The 20,267-nt window shown below is 44.3% G+C and overlaps 1 protein-coding gene across 1 annotated transcript in view; it reads right to left on the reverse strand.

Annotated features, from left to right (window-relative positions):
* The window catches only part of LOC126456492 (RNA-binding protein Musashi homolog Rbp6), a 1,339,111-nt gene that overhangs the window by 1,120,996 nt on the left and 197,848 nt on the right, over positions 1-20,267 (reverse strand). The window contains exon 2 of the mRNA XM_050092245.1: positions 1,030-1,114. Coding sequence (XP_049948202.1) covers positions 1,030-1,114 — 85 coding nt within the window. The remainder of the gene's footprint in view (positions 1-1,029; positions 1,115-20,267) is intronic.

Raw genomic sequence — 20,267 nt, forward strand, 5'->3', positions numbered from 1 at the left:
GTAATCGTATCAATCAACGCGCTTGAAGACAGATGTATAAGAATCTTAAACGAATAGCATAAAGATCAGTAAATGTGGCCCGTTACAGTTATTCTGCGTATTTCGGTTGATATTCATACCAGCCACGGTTAGACTTAAACTGAAAGATCGTACTTTAAGATATTTAACTCCAGTGAACAGAAGATTCGAAACTAAATGTAAACACCTCTTACAGCTGTTCCGACTGACCGACTGCTCCCTATAAGGCAGTACGAGGAGTGATCTATGATAACGGGACATGTGATTAGCGTGTCCCCAGGCACGTCAGCCATTAAGCCGTTACAGGCAGTGGATGACTCCTGATGGTACCTCTGCTTTTATATTCAAGCAACTCATCATTTGACCTCACGAGGCTGTACCCGATTCCAGATGTCCCTACCTCATAAAAAGCCGCGATGTACCGGGAATCGAACCCGGATCCTTCCACACCGAAGACAGCGACTCTAACCACTCCCCTGTCGAGATTATAGAAGAAAAATTCCGAACTACTGAGTGTAAAAAAATGTGTGTTAACCAGCCACGTCGTCAACAGCAAACGCGAAGAATTTCAGTTTCATGTGAATAGCAAAAAAGGAATGAAACCTGTTTTAATTCTCTGGCATCCTTTGCTACATTGTATACCAGCTTCTTGTAGAATGAAATGCAAAGTGTTTCCTTCCTGCACGAGCAGCAAGTCTCTACACAAGCCACTTACCTCTGTGACGGCCGAGAGATGTTGCAGAGAAAAATTCGATCGGTGCATTTCTCTCGGCACCTCTCCGCGTCACACTGACGTACACTGCACCGACAAGCAAAAACTGTGTTTTAGAATCAAGCATTTCATCTGCCCGAATGAACAGAGACAAGTCCGTCAGCAGGTCGTTTGTCGAGCTCGATGAAATTTCCCTCAGAGTCGTTGTCACCAAATTAATAAAGATGGAACCAAAAGCGATAGGCGCTGCGCGGAGGCCGCAGCAGCAGTAGTAATAGAAGTAAAAGTGTCTACGGTACCTTTTTACCGTCTAGCTCGTGCGTGCCTTGGGCTAAAACCTTATCTACGCTAGCCGGGTCGGCGAACGTGATAAACCCGAAGCCCCTATAAGACAACATAAGAAAATTTTACTAACAAGAAGGAAAACAGACATCTACTTGCGTAGGCAGACAACAGCTAGACAAGAATACACAGTAAAACTGTAAATCTAAGGCTGGTAAAAGGACAGAGAGAGACAGACAGAGAGAGAGAGAGAGAGAGAGAGACAGACAGACAAAGAGAGAAAGCAGAGAATGAACGAGAAGGCACACAGCGCTTGCAGCAAATTAATTTCATAAACAGCAAAAAATCGGCGTCCTCTCGGCGTTTCAGCCGGCCGTGCTGCTCCAAATTAGTTTCACTGATCCGACTGCAGGTCAAAACCAGTGACGGGTGCGTTACAACCGTTTCCTCTATTATTCAGCGCATGCAACAGCAATGTTAATAAGTGAGAAGCTATATGCCAACAGTGAGCAGCGTACTGAATTTTACATCTCATGGCAGATTAAAACGTCGCAACGGACATTTGTGTCCAGCTGATTCTTGAACTGCAACTGTACAATGAATACGGTACGACTGATGTCCTTCACCTCGCACCAGGAATTTTTCCTCTCTACTACTTCGTACTTTTATGAAGACTCATGGGTGTAAAAAGAGGGAAGATGGTTCGTAACACCTCAAAACTTCAGACGAATTAACGCAAGATACTACCGCGGTAAAGTACACCAATTTCGCTCATTTATTTTAGCTAAAAATCTCTGCATTTAATGGTACGATTTTTCTATCACTCCTCTTCACAAGATAATATTTCATAAAACATGAAAGAAGCCGGCCGCGGTGGCCGAGCTGTTCTAGGCGCTTCAGTCCGGAACCGCGCGACTGCTACAGACGCAGGTTCGAATCCTACCTCGGGCATGGATGTGTGGTTCAAAATGGCTCTGAGCACTATGGGACTTAACTGCTGTGGTCATCAGTCCCCTAGAACTTAGAACTACTTAAACCTAACTAACCTAAGGACATCACACACATCCATGCCCGAGGCAGGATTCGAACCTGCGACCGTAGCGGTCACGCGGTTCCAGACTGAAGCGCCTTTAACCACAAGGCCACACCGGCCGGCCATGGATGTGTGTGATGTCCTTAGGTTGGTTAGGTTTAAGTAGTTCTACGTTCTAGGGGACTGATGACCTAAGATGTTAAGTCCCACAGTTCTCAGAGCCATTTGAGCCATTCGAAAGAATAGTGTACATAATGAAGAAAGTCACTTACATGACTACCATTCAGTTACTTAGTTGCTCCGCCGTGTTCACTTTATTCCAAATAGGATATCAACAGTGGACAACATACGAGGGCTATTTTCTTTTTCAAGGTCTGATCGGTGGCGAAATGGAAGCCACAATAAAAATCAAAAATTTTTCATTTGCAACATTTAGCTACACCCTCCAACTACTTTGCCCATACAGTGATAAGCCAAAACTTTATGACCACTGCCCATTACGACGTTGGATCCCGTCTGGTGGCATTTCAGGCACGTGACGCGATAACGAAAAAATGTAAGCGGAACACACACGGACGGGGGATCACTCTAGCGACGATATGGCTGCTAATGGGGAAATCCATTGAAATAAGCGAATTTGACAAAGCGCAGATTATTATTATGCAGAGCCTGTGAAAGCGTATCTTGAAAACGGCGAAGCTGGTCGAATGTCCACGTGCTACTGTCGTGAGCATGTACGAAAAGAGATGAAAGGTCAATGGAACTACGAACAGGCGCTGAACTATTGGACGTCCACGATTATTCATAGAACGTGGAGTTCGAAGCCTTAGCTGTGTAAAGTAGGATAGGTGCTGATCTGTGGCTTCTCTCGCTACGGTCGCAAGTTCGAATCCTGCCTCGGGCATGGATGTGTGTGATGTCCTTAGGTTAGTTAGGTTTAAGTAGTTCTAAGTTCTAGGGGACTGATGACCTCAGATGTTAAGTCCCATAGTGCTCAGTGCCATTAGAAATCATTTGAGGCTTCTGTGCCGAAAGGGCACAGTGCTGGTGCATGCACAAGTGTTTAGGAGCGCACCGTACATCGCACATTATTGAACATGGAGCTCCGCAGCCGACCACCCCTGCGTGTTTGCATGTTGATCCTACGACATCGTCAATTAAGATTACAGTGGGCACGGGACCATCGGCATTCGACGGTCGATGAAGAGAAACGTGTCGGCTCTCCGAGTGAAACATTTTTGCTACAGTGGGTCGACGGTCGTCTCCACAAACGCCGTCATCGAGGTGAGCGGCGGCTCGGAACGTGCAGCGCACCACGAACGCAGGGCTGGTGGGACCAGTATTATGCTGTGGGAGACATTCTCTTGCGCTTACATGGGACCTATGGTAGTAATCGAAGACATGATGACAGCTGTGAACCACCTGCATCCCGTCATGCTTCTTGTCTTTCCCCACGGCGATGTCATCTTTCAGCAGTGTTCAAATGGTCCAAATGGCTCTGAGCACTATGGGACTCAACTGCTGTGGTCATAAGTCCCCTATAACTTAGAACTACTTAAACCTAACTAACCTAAGGACATCACTCACATCCATGCCCGAGGCATGAGGAACCAATTCCGGGTTGTATGGTGGGTGATCAAACATATGCCATAAAAAACGCTGCAGGAGCGTTTATTTTTTGCAGCTGCAATGTGCGGCTGAGCATCGTCATGAAGAAGAACAATGTCTGATGACAACATTTCTCTTCAATTGCTCTGAATTGCCTTGTTATATGACTTTCTCGAATCGCCTGATCCACTCGCTTACCTCCCTGACCGTCGGCCCCCTGTAACTAAGTGGTCAGCGCGACAGAATGTCAATCCTCATGGCCCGGGTTCGATTCCCGGCTGGGCTGGAGATTTTCTCCTCTCAGGGACTGTGTGTTGTGTTGTCCTAATCATCATCATTTCATCGCCATCGATGCTCAAGTCGCCGAAGTGGCGTCAAATCGAAAGACTTGCACCCGGAGAACGGTCTACCCGACTGGCGGCCCTAGTCACACGACCTCTCTGACCGTCTGCGCCATTAACGTCTGTACGTCCTGCTTGAAAGTACCGCGACTATCGCCGGACTTCGCTGTCAAGCATGGCAGTTATGTTATGTGAGATGCACGAGACCAAGCGGCATCCCTTAGCATGAAGACATCGAAAGACAGTACGCATTTTCACGTACTCACTATGAGCTTAGTACTGAAAAGTGCGATGCGACGCGATCTACGGTCATACTAGGGACATTGATCAACGCGTCTGCGGAAAACTACGATATGGTTTTTGCTGTGGTTTTAAGTACGGCAGTCGATCGGACCATTGAAAAAAAAAAGTCCTCGTATCAGAAAAATAGCCCTGCAAAACAAATTTATCCGAATAAGATGGGAATCGGTAGATGTGGATCGGTTCATCTCTGCCCCCTATGCTAGCGGTTATTCGGCTCGGCACTGATTGACAGAGAGATAATGTGGCAGATAGGGTCCATCTCGCACTTTAGGTAGCCAACATCCCGAGTAGATTGAACGGCCCTGCCCGTAATGCGTCAAACGTTCTGAGATCTGGAGAGATCCAGCGACCTTGCTGTCCAAGGTAGGGTTTGGCAAGCACGAAGACAAACAGTAGAAACATTTGCCATGTTCGGGCGAGCATTATCCGCTGAAATGTAAGACCAGGATGACTTGCCATGAAGGGAAACAAACGGGAGCGTAGAATATCGTCGACTTACCGTTCTTCTGTGAGGTTGCGGCCTGTGACAACCAAAGGGATCCCTGGAATGAAAAGAAATGGTACCCCGCCGTAGGCAGGCGACAGTCAGGTTGGTTCCCCACACTTGTCCATGACATCTCCAGACACAACTGCGGCCTGGAACCTGATCGAGTCGAGTACATTTGTCTTCAGTCATGAATACTGCTTCGAAATGAGCCCCGTTGACATGTCTGGACACGTCATCGAGAGCGGTAGTGTACCAACCTCACTGTTATCCGCCGTACGGCCCGAAAACCTAGAGTCATGGTCTGGGGTGCCAATTCTTTTCATAGAAGGACGCCTTTAGTTGTGATTCGCGGCACTCTCACAGCGCAGCGATACGTCGACGGTATTTTACGCCCAGTTTTTTTGCCATTCATGGCAAGGCAACCTGGGGTTATATTTCAACAAGATAATGCCCGCTCGCACACGGCGAGAGTTTCCACTGCTTATCTTGGTGCTTACCAAAACCTAACTTGGGCAGAAAGATCTCCGGATCTCTGCCCAGCTCAGAGCTCTTGGAGCGTTATGGGCAGGGCCTTCCAACCAGCTCTGGATGTTGGCGAGCTAACGCTCCAATTGGACGGAATCTCGCATGACTTCCCTCAGGAGTGTGTGCAACAACTATGTCAATCAATGCCATTCTGAATAACAACTTGCATAAGGGCCAGAGGTGATCCAACATTTTATAGACTTGTGGAATTTGTGAAGCTCTTTCCCTTCAGTAAATCATCCAATTTTTCTGAAATTGAAATCATTTGCTTTGCTGCAGATATAAGCCGCAACTAGCGATTTCCGTTCCATTCGGATAATTTCTTCGCGTTGCCAGTTTTATTTTGCCGAGCCGGTAGTAGTAGGATTCACATTGAGAAACTCAGCCAGAGATGGCTAAATGACGAAATAAAATCAATTGCTAAGGTAACGATACAATGACGTGTCCCTCTGTTCAAAAATGGCTCTAAGCACTATGGGATTTATCATCTGAGGTCATCAGTTCCCTAGACTTAGAACTACTTACACCTAACTAAGCTAAGGACATCACACACATCCATGCCCGAGGCAGGATTCGAACCTGCGACCGGAGCAGTCCCTCTGCCTGCATCTACATTTTGTAAGTATGGTTTATATTCTGTGATGTACCAGTATTAGTTTTATGACTTCCTGCACCGTTCGCGAATAGCGAATGAGAAGAAAAACTGTCGGTAGCTCTTCTCTTCCCAAATTTTATGCTCGTTGTCTTTAGGCGAGATACGAGCTCGAGGAAGTAAAATATTTCTTGACTCTGTCACGAATGTGCAACGTCAGAACTTTGAAAGCGATGTTTTCTGCAATGCAACTCCCTTTCTGCAACGAAGTAATATTTTACTCTTAGGTATGTCACCAGCGATATCTTAATCTGCGATGAGATTTTCAACCAACTTACCACTTCAAACAGTACTGCTCGGCATCGATTCTGCTGTAAGGAAACAGTATTAAAATGTGCAAGTGATAAAAGTGATAAATCTACAACTCCATCTGTAAATGAAGATTAGCGAAACAATACTATACTGAGAAGAGGTCAAGACTCCAATAATTCATACACATTTGCCTTTACACTAGATTCTAAAAACAATGCATTATTCACTTCCAGTCACAATAACAAGAAATCTAATTGAAGTATTTTTTCGGTATTAATTATGCCATCTCTTAATTTTCTATGATGGCAGGTAGATCGAACATTGTCAAAGCATCTTAATGTTTAGTCAGTTACTTATTCATCCGTTTCATTGGGTATAATCACTATATTAAGGATCTTCTAGTTATCCCTCACATCGGGCGAGATACCTTAAATTTTACCAAGAGGAACATATATATGGTTCGTAGCAATTAATAGAGATACATCAGACCATAGAACCGATTGATATTTTAATAAACGTATTAAATATTCGGAATTCAGCAGTAAGAAATAAAGAGGAAAGGAGAACGAAAGTCAAAAAAAAAAAAAAAACGAAAGGAGGTACAACGTGTGAAGTAAAGCTTCACATATAATTATTTTAAGAAACAAACCTATATTTTTCCATTTTTCTCACTATGTGAATGCATAATTTCCTAATATAATGTCACATTTTATTCCGAAATCAAATGCTCATAGCACAGAACGGTTTGACCCAACCTCCTGTACTATAATGTGGGCAAAAACTTTAAGCTGTGCTCGGACCTAAGGTTGGTCTGAAGACTGCAGCGCTTTGCTAGATACAGAGATGATATGCTCTTGTGTTCCTCTAACCTTTAAAATGGCTTACAAAATCAGTTGCGGGGAAGAATACAGTTTAAAGTGAACTCCCAACGTCGATGCTCGTTGAGTTTTTCACAAACACAAATCATTGTCAGCGGCTGAAAAAAAATTGATGTGTGTCAGAGATGATGCTAGAAAGGACTCAGGATTGGGTTCCGGTCCTTTAGGTTTTTAATCTGACACAATTTAGCTATCAAGCCACACTCTAGTGGACGGAAAATCATTAAGAGGGGAAGAATCGGGTGTCATGTGAATGACAACGGTACAGGTAAGCTATAATTTGAGGAGAGATATGTCGGGTTCTATTAGTGTGCAGCTTTGTATTATTTAACGTAAGCAGTGTAAATAATATTCAGCGTCTGATAGCAACATACACACAGAATTGAGGGAGTTGCGTTCTTCCTAATTATGTAAACACCAGATCTTCTTAAAGGCCAAACACGTTTCAGCACATCTGTCTTTACGTAAGTCTCATATTTCATATTTTACTACGTGTCTCAGTGGTCAGCTTGTCTGGCTGCAGTGTGGTGGACTCGCGTTCGATTCCTGGTACTGGCGTAGATTTTTCCTTGGCGGAGGGACTACAGTGGGGTGTACTCTGCCTCGTGAGGCCAACTGGGGAGTTATTTGAAAGAGAATGCCGGCAATGATTGTGGGAGTAGCGTGATGACTTCGCGACCCTCCGTACTGCATCCAATGAAACTACTGGTGGAGAATGACAAGGCGTTCGGTCGCTCCCTACAGGGTTGTTCCATCAGGTCCAGAACGCGGGGTTTTGCGTTTTTGCTGGGTTTTACTGAGGTTTTAGTCTCTAGAGGAACACATTTTGTAGAACCTTCTAGGGACAAATATCAGAATAAAACATGACTCATGATGTTGACAAAGATGTGGTGAAACATATTTGGACAGTGAGAAGATTAGTTGTTTGTATAACTAGACGGAAACCATCATCATCATCTTGGACAGTTTCCAGCCACTGGCTGGGTCTGTCGGGAACACAAGCCTCTCCATCGTGTTCTGTCTTTCCACCATTCCCCCTCTTCCACCTTCGTCCAGTTCTCTCCTCTTCTCGTCACACATTCCCTCACTCCCTTCACCCATCTATCTCTTGGTCCTCCTCTGGGCCTCTTCCCCTCCAGTTGTAGATCAAACATCCTTTTTGGAATTCTTCCCTCATCCATTCTCTTCATGTGTCCATACCACTGCAGTCTTGATTTTTCTATCCAGTCCTGTACTGGTTCCTCCTTTAGTCTTTCCCTCACATACACATTTCGCAATCTGTCTCGTCTTGTTACACTCAACCTGCTCCTCTGGAACTTCATTTCACTAGCCTGTATTCTACTTTTGTCGTTTTTGTGCATTACCCATGTCTCACTTCCGTATGCCAATATGGGGACAAAGTAGGTTCGGTATATAATTCCCTTGGATTTCTGTGGCACCTCCGTGCTCCAAATAAGCCCCCAAATGCATTTGTAGAACTGCCCTGCTTTTCTGCACCTTTCATTTATTTCCATTGCGTTTCCCCCCTTACTTTCAATCATGCTTCCCAGGTACTTGAAGTTCTCTACCGCTTGTAGTTTTTCCCCTCCACAAGTTATATCCACATTTGGCCTATTCTTCTTCCTTGTTGTGACAATTATTTCACTTTTCTTTGCAGAGAAATGCATTCCATATTGTGCTGCCGTTGCCTCCCATACATGTAACTGCTCTTGCACCTCCTTTTCGCAATTTCCCCATAACATCAGGTCATCGGCAAAAAGCACTGCTTTCATTTTATGATCTCCAATTGCATCTGATACTTGCTGTAGGATTTCATCCATAACAATAATAAACAATAAAGGCGAAAGTGCACTTCCCTGTCGCAGCCCATTTTCCAGCTTGAACCATGCAGTACGTTCCCTCCCCACTTTCACACAACTCTCACTTCCCTCATACATTTTTCTGACTTTTCGTGTTATCTCTTCATCTATCCCTTTTGCGTTCAGCACATCCCAGAGCTTGTCCCTACAGATACTGTCATACGCCTTCTCAATATCTAACTAGACGGAAACCACGCCCCTTAATTTAGTCTGGAAACACAGCTATTGTTGGAATGCAAAGAACTAAAAGATGCTGACGTCCGTACAGAATCAAATTCAGGTACATGACACAATCAACGCTGTCGTTGAAAGATCAGAACAGTCTCGAGTTTGGGTAAACAAGTCAAACAATTAACGTCATCTACACATATTACAGCACTGTGTTTTTCTGTTTGTATGTGAAGCATAATCTCACGAACGACTGTAGAGATTTTGATACGGTTTTTCCTAAAAGGTGGACTGATTCATGAGGAAGGTTTGTGTGTATAATTTATTACCGCTACGCCAGACGAATCGTCTGGTCGTAGACACTTAGTGCTACCGGCACGAAGCCAGGGAAGTCACTAGTTCCATTATAATTATTATCAATCGTCTGCATTAGGCCGTGCTCACACGAACGGGGACACAGACTAGACATCTGACCTCACGAGAGACAGCGTCGTGGCCACACGGGACGAACTGGTTAACGTGAATTGCGCTCTCCAGGGACCGTTGTTGGCTTTATTTGGCAGTTTTCTTATGAAAATGGACGCGCGTGAAATAGCTGGGTTAACTCTGTTAGCCATTTTCGAAGAAGAGCGGAGAAAAAGCAGGTTCTGGATTCTTCGATGTCTTGAACAGTAAATTGTTGGTAGAGGATAACTACATAACGATGTACAGCAGTGTGAAATAGATCTACGTACTAGAAGATGTTATTCGTTAACTCAAATGAAGTTTCATTTTCAGCATTAACTTGAATGTAGTTAAGATACAGAGGGTAATGTCAGTTTGCGCGTGCGTAATATCCATATTCTTGGTGTTGCATTGCCTACGGACACTCTGAAATAACGTACTTCACCGCATGGATTTCAAGATCGAGATCTGTTTCGTAATTTCATTCGAAAGGAAGAGACGAGTTATTCGAAGCAGCTCACCATCATTGAAAAAGATATTGACCGGAAAACATGAGCCCGTCCATAAACACAGAGGCAGGTATCCTCTGGCGTTCCCAAATATCAAATACGATTGAAATTGGAAATTTGTAGTAAGATCTTATGGGACGAAACAGTAGAGGTCATCGGTACTTAAGCTTGCACACTACTTAATCACACTTAAGGGGCTCCGGAACGCCCTATACTTGCAATGTTAAAATAACGCTTATAAATTACATCTTTCCTCACAAAGTATTTGAGGTAGGAAGTTGAACTTTTTACAGATTAGTTATTGGAATATGGGCTACAACTTAATACAGGGATTTTACAAAATTTTAGTTCAGTTATTAAAGATGATTTTTTTTCAATTGTAATGAAAATTCACAACATTTTTTTGCAATTTTTTATTTATATATTCAAAAATATACAGTTTTTTGGAAAAAGGCTGTGTTAAATTATGCAGAAGGTACTGTGTAACATTTACTGAAAGTTTGAAACAAATATGTTTGGAAGATCCTTAGAAAACATGTAATTAGTATGAGAAAATAAAAGTTTTGGGAATGGAGCGACAAAGGTTGGATTAACTTTTTAGTGCATTCCAGGTCCATAGGATGGATTATCGTCATCCTCTGCAAAACTCCTCCTCCAGCTTCCTCTTGTTCCTCCTCCTGTTTACTCTGGCTTGTATTTCTAGACTCTTTACAGCCCTGTCTGCAGCCCGAAGGCGTTCCTTGTCTAAAGCAAGCATCGCTCGTTGTTGTGTTCGTAGATTTTGCTACCATTTTCTTCAGTTGCAGTTACTGCAACACTGTTCCAAAAGGTGGTCATGTATGAACACTTATCACATTTCAGTTGTATTTCACTAGCAAGTCCTACGTGCTTTATTATGGAGAGTTCCAGACCAACTTCACTACAATGAATACATCTTACACAGTTTGAAAAAATTCCTTTGAGAACTGACATATCAAATATTTCATTCACATCCGATTCGCCCATAAAACATTCATAGTTTTCACTCATTGAACCAAGCTTCTTCTGTGAAGTATTTACTTTCCCACTTTGACTGCTATGGGCAGGTGTACTTGAGAGGTTAGGTTCACTCACTTGGTTATCGTCTTTATTGTTTACAGTAATAACACATTCCTTTGGCTTTCCAACATTTCTCCTTTTCTTAAAAGCCTTCAGAGGATTTCTAATAACTTTACTTTTACTCATTATTATACTTCAACAAAACAGAGACTCAAGAAACAGAATTAATTACGAATATTTTCGAGATAACGACAGAGTAAATAAACATGAAACAATCGACAATCACACCAGCGATATATATTGAACCATCACAGGTTAGCCACAACACATACTTTATCTCACATCACTAAAATGTATCTGATGAACACGGACGTTAATAATAACACCATTTGACAGCAGTTTAACAGCGCCACAGTGGGTCACGCCCATGTAGAACACATTTCAAAAAAAATTTAAAAATAGTTGTAGTCTTCGGAATTGAATAAATTATATATCTATTAAAAGGTAATAGTCTGCAGATTCAGAAAACGCAAAAAAGTAAAAATTGAACTTTTCATGAGCCTTAAACTAACTTATGCTAAAGACAACACACACACACACACCCATGCCCGAGGGAGGACTCGAACCTCCGACGGGGTGAGCCGCACGAACCGTGACAAGACGCGAGTCGGGCGATTCTTTTTTCTCACAGTCAGATACGATATTTTGAGTTGATAGTCGTGTCACACATTATACCGTCTGCACTACAGGCACGTCTTTTTTTCAAATAACTCTCAGGCACAATAAGGTGCTAGCACTTACGAAAAGCACATTGTTTCAGCGCGAACGAAGATGCTACGTGCAAGAGAGGAGATAAGACACAAAAATAGTATTGAAACTTTCTGGCAGATTAAAACTGTGTGCCGGGCAGAGACTCGAGATCGGGACCTTTGCCTTTCGCGTGCAAGTTCTCTCCAATTACAGCACTCAGCGTCACTCCCGAACCGATCGACGTTCCCATACTGCTAGTTCACTTTCAATTCCTTGCCCGATTTTCTTTCTTGATATCTTTGAATCCCGTATCCTGGGTCTGACCCTTTGAATGAAGTACTGTATCACATATGATAACATCAACAAACACACACACAACAATGCTAACCAAATACACATCTTTCATACACAGCACTAACTAAACACTACTGTACCATTACGCACAATACGCGATTCAACGTCTCATATCCATTTTTTTTTTTCGCAGAGATTGGCTTGCATTAGATAATCTTTGCATTAGATAACCTATGCTGTTTGCGTCAAGCAGAATTTTTGAAGGCTCCAATTAATCTTTGCGACTGAGGCACGACAGTGATATATACAATAATGTTAGTGGTTAGTTCAGAAACCTCAATTCTAGAAGTTCGTAAGTTCAAGTATCAACTGCAGTGAAATTTATTATTTTAACAAATCTAATCAAAAGAGTTTAACTGTTATTTTATTCAATTAACTGGTTTAAATGTAATTTTTTTTTATTTCTCGTACTTTGTCGCGCCATTTTCACCATCGTATTGACTTCTTTATTCCCTCTTATTTTTATTCCCATCCTTCTTTTTTCGTCGGCAATGTGCTCGTGTCTCCTGTCGTCTGCAACCAAGTGCCAAGCAGAACTGCTCATCGACTGGTAACACTGCAGCCCGTTTATCCAGTGTGAAGCTAGTTTCAGATAACCAGTTACAACGAGAAATTACAGTTTGCTTTTACCTCTGAAACTGGAATTTATCTGCCTTGAGTTTGCTCGTCGAGTTTAGCCTTAAGCGCCGCGAATAAAGGAATGGCGATTTCAGTTCTGCCGCTGATTGTTGATTGCCGTTTTTTCAGATACACTGCACATAACGAGGTTGTGGTTAGGTTAGGACAAGAGAGTTTAAATTTAGAGCTACAAATTGTGTCGTCTGTCGCAGTTCATTCACTGGTCACTTAAAATCAGTTGTCGACAAAGCATCTCGCATATCCGTCATACCTCGCGGCAGCCGCTACCAATATTGCTCCGCGTTACACATTACTGTTTGTTATTTCAAGGGACGAGAGGCGTGCGACAAGTGCTATGAGGGAGAGCAGGCGTAATTGTGTTATCACATGCGTGGCAACCCAGCGTATGCGACCTCTTTAAATGATTTCTTTGATCACCAGTATGGGGCTCATCCCTCTTCTCTGTTACCTTCTGGAGTTCACTTTCGGCTCTTGCTCCAGGAGATTAACTTCACGCTCCCTGCAACTTTCACGGTGGGTGTGAACCCTTCACCACCTTGGCTTCGTGCGACAGCCCGTGTTTACCTTGGCTTTCATTCGCTTCCTAAGGACATTACCCCAGCCTCGCTCTATCGCCTTCAGTTCCACGAATTTTGCATGGAACTTCGCGATAGTACCTTCGTGTACACTGATGGCTCTCGGACTGACCGTGCTGTCGGGTGTGTCTTCGTCATTGGCGCCCACGTTTCACGGTATCGGCTTTGGGCATACTGCTCAGTATTTACAGCCGAGCTCTTCGCCCTGTATCAGGCCGCGGAGTACGTCCGGCAACACATGCTTTTCAATTGTGTCATCAACTCAGACTCTCTCAGCGCCCTTCAAGCGTCTGCGCGTTGTACACTGTCCATCTATTGGTGCAACGGGTTCAGGAAAACTGTTACTTGCTCACTCTTGATGGAGCCACTGTGATGTTTATGTGGGTCCCTAGTCATGTCTGGCAGGAAACGAGGCTGCTGACGCTGCTGCCAAGGCTGCAGTCCTCGTACCTCAGATCGCCACTGGTCCTCCCTACATGGGAACAACATCCGGGTTGTTAAGCCTCTCCCAGCGGCTTGAACGACCTCTTCTTGGGCCTCCCGCCGCGAGGAGGTCATTTTAACTAGGCTGCGTATTGGGCACTGTCTTTTTAGCCATCGCCATTTGTTCAGTGGTGCTCCCGCACCACTCTGTGTAGATTGCTCTCAACTTTTAATCGTCTGCCATTTCCTGACGGAATGCCCTTTTTTCTACAAGTTTACGTTCCCGTTTGGGTTTGCCGGCTGAGTTATCGGCCATTTTAGCGAACGACGCGCGAGCTGTCAACCGCGTCATAGCAATACGGCGGAGGCCATTTAATTTTTAGTTCTGGACCACCGCATCTCTATGACGTATTTTATAGACCTTTCTCCACGTCCCTATTTTTTACTGTCTTATCTTCCGGCGTTTCGGACTGACGTATAGTCGCTCTTAACTCTTCTCTTTGTCTTCGTGTTCTACAGTTTTGACATGGACGTACGGCCCTAAATTTTTTTCGCCCCCTAAAACAAAACAAACATGCTGTGGACGTTATTACGTGTATGAGCAGAAAGTGACTGTTCATCGCAGTGAGCGTAAATCAGTTGGTTACTCGTTGGACTTTAAGAGAGTATTGTATTATTGATTTTTTGTGATTGAGCCAGTGGCTCACTCTTGTTGCTTTAAGATATTGTTACTCCTTTTATGTGAATGATCTGTTACGAATGTTATTGTATAAGACATTATTCAGACATAAGCCTGAGTAGTTTGGTCGTCTTGTGGGCAGCTGATGTTATAGTTGTCTGGTGACAGCCGTATTGGTAGATCAAGGTTCAGTTAGAGGTCATATTTACTGATCCTAGACAAGATTGAGGATACCTGGGCATCGTAAGTTTTACCTTTATTATTGCTGGTTATGGCCGAGAAGTAGACATTGTAAGTTGTTATATTTCTGCACACTAGTCCGTTATAGGGCAAAACTGAATTTATTCTGTATCTGAATTTTTTCCGTTATTGTTATAGGGAAAATTGTGCTATTTTTGCTTTGGTCCTACTTAAATTTCTTTCGGGCTATGAGAACACATACATTCTAAGAAAAGAAAAAAAGGAAAAGAAATACGCACCAAGAAGAAATTATTCGAATTGGACGGAAATCGGTAGATGTGATGTACAAGTGTAGAGAAATGATTACAATATCAGAAAAATTGAATGATTTATTCCAGTGAGAGAGCTTCATAAATTGAACAAGTCACTAACGCCATGGTCTGCTTCTGGCCCTTTTGCAAGCAGTTATTCGGCATGGCATTGACTGTTGGATGTTCTCCCCATCGATATGATGCCAAATTCTGTCCAATGAGAGCGTTAGATCGTCAAAATGCCGTGGCGAGCTGATGGGAAGGCCCTGCCCATGATTCTCCAAACGTTCTCAGTTGAGGAGAGATCCGAACCACCTTGCTTGGTTTAACAAACAGTTGAAACTCCCGTCATTTGCGGCTTGGCGTTAACTTGCTGCCGCGCGGGACTAGCCGAGCGGTCTAAGACGCTGCAGTCATGGACTGTGCGGCTGGTCCCGGCGGAGGTTCGAGTCCTCCCTTGGGCATGGGTGTGTGTGTTTGTCCTTAGGATAATTTAGGTTAATTAGTATGTAAGCTTATGGACTGATGACCTTAGCAGTTAAGTCCCATAAGATTTCACACCATTTGATTTTTGAACATTATCTTGCTGAAATGTAATCCCATGAATGGTAAAAAAACACGACGTAGAATGTCGTCGACGTACCGCAGTGTTGAAAGGGTGTGGCAGATGACAACCAAAGGGGTCCTGATTGAGATGAAATGACATCGCAGACAATCACTACTGGCTGTCGGGCCGTGTGGACGGAGACAGGAAGGTTGGTGTCTCACCGCTGCCTGGGGCGGCTCCAGTCACGACTTCGGCCTGGAATGCTATTGACTCGATTGCCTTCAAAGGTGAGTCCGCTTCGAACTGAGCCCCGATCACACATTCGGATAATTCCCTCATGGTGCGTCGTTTATTTTTTATCTTTCAGTGTGTTTTGCTTTATTATAAGTGGTTTACCATTTTGTTACTTGAAGTCTCGGTGATTCATTAAAGAAGCGTTGAACTGAGTCCCGCGTCTGCACAACACCCAGTCTGAACTCCATTCCACATAAATTCCATGCTACAAATAACTGGGATAGTACACAGAGATTGCGATGGGTTGAACACATATTTAATCATAATTCACTTATTGAAATTGTCATATCCCTGTTTTACAGGTTGACGCAAAAAGAAGGCATGGATTTGACTTGCAACAGCGGTGGGAGTGGAATTGGTGGTCTGAGGGACCTGTTGTATAGGTTTGAGCGTCAGGTATCATTCGCAAGGGCACAGTGGACCGTGCATCATACCATTTTTGCTATTGAAAATTTCTTCAAAAGTAATGACTCTGTGCTCACAGTCCAACGACTGTTCTGTACACACTTCAGTGTTCCGCGAAATGGTTCGATACTTGATCGCAACACAATATTGCGTTGGTTTGCCTCTTTTCGCACAAAACGAAGCAGACGTCGCCTGGGCGTCCTCGCACGGTGCGAACGCAGGAAAATGTAAGCGCAACTGTTCTTCAAAATCCTCGCCGCTCCACCAGGCGGCGAGGTCGAACTCTGAACTTGTCTCGTTCGCTCGCTGCAGCGCTTCCTGATCGATGAGTTACATTTCCATCCTTACAAAATTATGATCGTGCAGGAGATTCACGACCCTGATTATGGTGAATGGGGACAGATAGGTGAGAGGATGCTTGATGTTCTTGCTGCTGGTGTTGTGTTGAAGATGAGCGATGAAGCGGACTTTCACTTAGGCGATTATGTTAGAAACCAAAACTGTTGATACTAGCAACAGCAAACCGACAGGAAGAGCATCAAAAACCACTGCACAGTGTAAAAGTGACAGTGTGGCGTGGAGGGTTCAAGGTGGGAATCATTGGGCCTTAGTTTTTGAAGAAGGTGGTGTTAGTGTAGCAGTGAATGCTGCACGTTATGTTGCAATGCTAGGCAGTTTCGTGCGGCCACAACTGGACACTATAGGGATAAACATGGCAGACTTGTGGTTCCGACAAGATGGAACCACAGCTCACACAGTTCATCGAGAAATGTTCCCCCAGCACGTAAGCTCACGTTTCGTATCAACTGTCCAGCGCGTTTGCCTGATTTCTTGTTTGTGACTTCTTCTTATGATCTTACTTAAAAAGTAAAGTGTACTGCAACAAACCTCGTACACTCAATGACCTGAAAGTTGCAATACGTCAAGAAACTACTGCTGCTTCAAATGACATGTTGACGAAAGTCATGGCAAAATTCGAAGAAAGACTTTAATGTGTATTCACGAAGAACGTCGCTATCTGCTTGACGTTATCTGCAAAACGTGAAAAAGGTGACAAATCATCAATTGGATACTTTATGAAATGTATGTGATCAAAACTGAGACAATTATGCTACTTTGAAATCAATCCGTTATTTTTGCGCCTCCCTGTACTCTGTTGTACCGATTCACATCTAATGTAGCAAAATAATGTGTAGTTTATAGTATCTGAAAGACGCAACAGCTGTATTCAGCTGCAGTCCCCGGGGCAAGCCGCGTGCGCAGTGATACAATTGTGGCGCAGCTTTATACCCGGCGGTACTGGCCCGTGACACGTGAAGCCCTTTCGAGCTGTCAGGGACAAACGATCGCGGAGCGTCACATGACAGCTACCTAATAACCAATCACTGGCACGGGCTCCCTGCGAGCATTGTGTAAGCGCGCCGGCCTTCTGGCGCAATTTCGCGTGCAAACTCTGAAAAATAGCCCAGGCCACATCCGGAGAAAACTACGCTGTTCAACCTGAGCATCACGACGGCCACCACCTGCGTTAAAATGAATCACGTCCGGGTCACGCTGAGCGAAAGTGACGTGCGCTAGACGTTCGTTGCTGCTACTGGCAATGTGGAGGAATCATTCACTACTCCGTGAGCGGGGAAGGGAAAACAGCGCCGATTTAAGCGTTTCTAGTTGGTTCGTATATCTCAGCTGGTGGAATCAATACCAATGATAATTGCAAATTACAAATCTAGACAACAATTAGTTGTAGCACTCGTGTTGCAAAGGCTGTAACGAGAGTTTTACTAACAAGGGAAGCTCCTCACCGCCCCCCTCCCGTCAGATTTAGTGGTAAAACACTGAGCACAGATCAAGCATGAAAACAGGAAGAACGTGCACTGAACTGTGAAAAAAGAAGTAAAATAGGAACTGTTAAAAGTCCAAGCTCAATTCGCAATATCGAACGAATTGCAAGTACCACTGCGTCATGGTTGTGTTGTCACGGTGTTGGTCTGCCAAGGGGGATTCGTTCAAAAATGGTTCAAATGGCTCTGAGCACCACGCTGGTGGTGGCCATGGAAGGCGCCGTAACGGATGTACGATACGTGAATGCCATCCTCCGGCCGATAGTGCAACCATATCGACAGCATATTTCCGAGACATTCGTCTTCATGGACGACAATTAGCGCCCCCATGGTACACATCTTGCGAATGACTTCCTTCAGCATAATGACATCGCTCGACTAGGGCGGCAAGCATGTTCTCCAGACATGAACCCTATCAAGCATGCCTGGGATATACTGAAAAGGGCTGTTTACGGACGTGATCCACCAACCACTCTGAGGGATCTACGCCGAATAGCCATCGAGGAGTGGGACAATTTGGACCATCAATGCCTTGGTAAACTGTGGATGGTATAACACGACGAATACAGACATGCATCAGTGCAAGAGGACGTGCTACAGGGTATTAGAGGTACGGGTGTGTACAGCAATCTGGACCACCACCTCTGCGGGTCTCGCTGTATAGTGGTACAACATGCAATGTGTGGTTTTCATGAGCAATAAAAAGAGCGGAAATGATGTTTATGTTGATCAATTTTCCGTACTTATTCCGGAACTCTCGGAACCGAGGTGGCGCAAAACGTTTTTTTGATGTGTGTTTATCGCAGAAAGTGGAATACCAATAAAATAACACTGAAAAGTTGTAAGTAGGCTGTTTAGGTTTAGGTTTAGTATTGGCCACTGCCCAAAACGATTTGCAAAATTTTTTGTGGGGAGCATGGGGACTATGTAAGTAGGCTGTTTAGGTTTTTATATTGGTAACGCCACGTAGCGCTCTGTAGGAAAATCACAGGCTGTGCTGTGTGCAGTCTGTGGCTCGGTGGCATTCTTGGAATAGTCGCTATTGTAGTGTTGGGCAGTTGGCTGTTAACAGCGCGTAGCGTCGCGCAGTTGGAGGTGAGCCGCCAGCAGTGGTGGATGTGGGGAGTGAGATGGCGGAGTTTTGGACAGAGACAGTAAATTTGTAAGACTGGATGTCATGAACTGATATATATAATACGACTTTTGAACAATATTAAGGTAAATACATTGTTTTTTCTCTATCAAAATATTTCATTCGCTAACTATGCCTATCAGTAGTTAGTGCCTTCAGTAGTTTGAATCTTGTATTTAGCTGGCAGTAGTGGCGCTCGCTGTATTGCAGTAGTTCGAGTAACGAAGATTTTTGTGAGGTAAGTGATTTGTGAAACGTATAGGTTAATGTTAGTCAGGGCCATTCTTTTGTAGGGATTTTTGAAAGTCAGATTGCGTTGCGCTAAAAATATTGTGTGTCAGTTTAAGCACAGTCATGTATAAATTTTTCAAAGGGGACGTTTCAAAGTGTTTGATTTGACTTTCTGAATTATAATGTCGGCGAAACTTAAACGTTTCATTTTTTCCCCCGGAACTGTAGTTACCTTTTGAAATATCGTTTGCTTTCCTTTACTGCTTGCTTGATACACAGATTAAATGACATGGAGGACTGTTACACCCTTGCCTCAGTCTCGTCATGGCTACTGCCTCGCTTTCATGCCCATCCTTGTTCGGTACCATTTATCTAATATGTCGAATAACTGTTCTCTAAGAAAATGAGTATCATTGGAACAAGCACCAGTGCTTCACACGGGAAATCTGGCCACGTAAGCTGGGCCCGGCTGCACGGACAGCGCGATCTAACCGCAGCAGCAGTTGGCCCTCCTGGGCGGGACCGCGAGTTGCGAAGTTTGGGGACGCGCCGCAGAGTAGCGAATCGGCGGGCAGCCGATGGCCGGCCGGCCTCTTCCGGAAACTGAGTCGCCGTAATGAAGCGGCCGTCCGCGCCGGCGACAAATGGAGTTCCCGTGTCGGCTTTGCCGTGCCGGGCCGCTCCTAATGGACTCTGCGCCCGCCGTGTCGCAGCTGTTAATTGCGGCGTCTGCCGGCTGCGCTGTCCCCACCGGCCGCTTCTTCTGACAGGTGACACCTCGCCTGCCACAAGAATCA

The sequence above is a fragment of the Schistocerca serialis genome, chromosome 1, assembly GCF_023864345.2.
Source record: "Schistocerca serialis cubense isolate TAMUIC-IGC-003099 chromosome 1, iqSchSeri2.2, whole genome shotgun sequence".
In the NCBI taxonomy this organism is placed as follows: Eukaryota; Metazoa; Arthropoda; class Insecta; order Orthoptera; family Acrididae; genus Schistocerca; species Schistocerca serialis.